Source organism: Triticum aestivum, chromosome 3D (genome assembly GCF_018294505.1).
Source record: "Triticum aestivum cultivar Chinese Spring chromosome 3D, IWGSC CS RefSeq v2.1, whole genome shotgun sequence".
NCBI classification, from domain to species: domain Eukaryota; kingdom Viridiplantae; phylum Streptophyta; class Magnoliopsida; order Poales; family Poaceae; genus Triticum; species Triticum aestivum.
In genome coordinates, this window is record NC_057802.1 from 367,097,052 (window position 1) to 367,100,005 (window position 2,954).

The 2,954-nt window shown below is 45.2% G+C and overlaps 1 protein-coding gene across 1 annotated transcript in view; it reads right to left on the reverse strand.

The window, feature by feature from the left end:
• Positions 1-580: 580 nt before the first annotated feature.
• LOC123078945 (uncharacterized) overlaps positions 581-2,954 on the reverse strand; it is an 11,101-nt gene continuing 8,727 nt past the window's right edge. Inside the window, exon 4 of the mRNA XM_044501602.1 lies at positions 581-1,652. Coding sequence (XP_044357537.1) covers positions 918-1,652 — 735 coding nt within the window. The 3' untranslated portion in view covers positions 581-917. The remainder of the gene's footprint in view (positions 1,653-2,954) is intronic.

The following is a 2,954-nucleotide window of genomic DNA, read 5'->3' on the forward strand; positions in this document are numbered from 1 at the left end:
CCCCCTCACACACACATTGGAGGAAACAAACGCCCATGAGCACCGTGTTGCCAGTGCTTTCGCTCGGAGCAGTCCACCCCCACGTGATCGGGCAGCACGTCTGACACCAGCCAATGTGATGGTGTCGCCGCCATCACGTAGGAGCCACCAACCTCACCGTGCAACGGCCGGACCGGGAAATATCTTGTGCTTCCGGAGCACCTAAGTTCCCTAGATCCCACAATCATAGGGAGAGCTTGCATGAATTTCCAGAAAACCCACAACGAGTCCTATCATTACACACAAGTCCAGCAACTCCTCAGCTGATCGTTCGATCTACATCCAAGGGCCGAGCTCGCGCTGGAACACAGGATATTCAACCACAGCCGGACCACCGGTGAGCCCCTGCGCCATTGCTACGCCAAACGGCTTCTGCTTCATAAGATTTATAATTTGCGCTTCAAATATTTATCAGGATTGGGTCCAGAAAACATTAGCGTCTAAACTTTTGTCCTTCCAGCAGCTCCAAAGAAAAGCACAGCGACAATGTAACTCTTTTTCTTTTTTTCTTTTTTTCCTTTTTTCTGGAAGCAACATAACGTAACTTGAATTCAAGTAGAGTAAATATAAACTGAATGCAACCTCCCCAGTTATGAATATCTGTTTGGTCACGGTACACAAATAGGGCACCCTTCAGACGATGGAAAAAGATATCCATCCCAGGAACCTTACACAATCAACACATCAATCTATCACGCTGTGATTGGTAGAAACAACGCATATTTTTCTCTCCTTGGAATGATATTCACACTACCATCTTTTTCTCTTCTTCTGTGAGGAAACAATCACCGCATTGCCATCAGCGTAGCAGTTTCTCTCCTGCATGCAAATTTCAACCCACAGCCGATGGCCGGTCTTGAATTAAGCCGGACAGGCACTCATAACCCCTCTGTCTTCCAGACTACAGAAGGACCCCTCTTCTCAAGTTCACAAGGACGGAGCTTGTTCATTACACGCCCCATCATAGCCATCGCCGCGATGCTTGGAAACTGACCTTCAAGACAATCAGGTGGTGTGTTAGACTTTCGCGATTGCTTTCCTGGACTCGAAGCTCCATGAAAACTAGGGGAGCCACCTTGGCACCACCTCCCTATCCAGTGATTAAGACTTTTTGTTGACATACGAGACGCATCTTGGTTTTGTTGGTCCATCAATGTTTCATGCACCACTTGGTCCTCCTTAACCTGTTTGATCATGCAAGCACTGTCCCTCTTATAATCAAGCACTTGACCAAACACTGTACATGCTCCTCCAGGAGTTGCTATGTCTCCAGTCTTTGGTTTCTTGGAACAAGGAACATGTGGATCTGAACTATCACATTTCAGGCGTTTCAGCCACTTGTCATTTGGATCTGAGCATACTGGTGACTCAGTTGGAGCCTTGGAAATCGGATTTCTCATTCTGCTCATTTGAAAAAGAACTAGATCCAAATTCATGCTTGACGTTTTGGGTATGTTCCATTCTTTCTTACTAGCACAAGTTGCTTTGGAATAAGAGTTTTGATGCTCCGAGCTCATGTTGATTGTTTCATTTCCTTCACAGCAGCTTGATACTCTTTTAGTTGAGGAAGAGACTACCCGTTCAGTTTTTTCTGAGTCTGGGTAACCAGAGTCCTGTGGAACAATTGTTAGTTAGACAACATTCATAATAAGTTGCACCTTTTCCAATATAAATAAAATGCTTTAGTTCCAGGGTTCCTGAAGCTGATCAGACTATGAGCAACAGAAAGTTAAATGTACATGAATATACTAAATTTAACAAATGGTCATATTTCAACAAAGTTATAATGTGGCAAACGAGATTCTGGAGTAGGAAAAGGATTCCACCAAAGACAACTAATTTTATGATCTTCAATGAGCAGACGTTGTGGGTGTTAGTACGTGCATCAAAGGAGCACTAGTTCCATCACGACCGGTCGGACTGAAAAGTGCATCATAGGCCCCCATAGTGAATTTTGATGATTTATGACAACATGATTAGGACAGGGGTGCGTGGAAGTTAGCTATCCACTTGCCAGAACCATGAGTTGGTTTCGAGATCTTAACTTGAACCACGTGTGGAGAAAGTTTTTTTTGCTTAAGTACTCAAACGCACTTGGTCCAAATCTTCCACAAAACCTGAGAACCTCTCAGTGATCCCTGATCAGAGCTGCCGAGTGTGTCATTCGGTCCCTCAGAGTGAGTTGAGAGAGTGGCACCAATGCATTTGGACCCTCCAAGCGAGGCGTCCGGATATACCGGGATGCTACAGAGGCCAACCGCTAGCGTTTGGCGTGTCTGAGTGAGCAATACTCAGAACCTTCGAGACTGTGTAGTGTGGATCTTAGGTTTGGTTCCGTCTCTCCGAGATGGATAAATCCATCCGGACAAGCCGAAAGTAAGTACTCCCTCCGATCCATATTAATTGTCGCTGCATGTGTTGGTAGGAAGGGAAGCCTTGGCGCAGCAGTAAAGGTGTAAAGCTGTTGCCTTGTGACCACGTTGTCACGGGTTCGAGTCCTGGAAATAGCCTCTTACAGAAATGTAGGGAAAGGCTGCGTACAAAAAGACCCAAAAGTGGTCGGACCCTACACAAGCGGGAGCTACGTGCACCGGGGTGCCCTTTTTTAGAAATGCTTGTGTAGGTTCGTAGGCCTCTTACAGAAATGCAGGGAAAGGCTGCGTACAAAAGGCCCAAAGTGGTCAGACCCTTCCCCAGACCCTACTCAAGCAATCAGAGTTATGTTCTTGAAAGGTAGGAATCTTTTGCAGGATGTTGATTTACAGTAGCATGCAAAGTGCGATTTTTTTAGAAAAAAAGATACATTTTTCACCTTTCAACTTTGAATTCTGAAACCAGTTCTTCTAATCCTGAAGTTTTCCAAATTTATTTGCATGTCACTCCCATTTCCTGATATTTTTCCGACCTCTGAAATA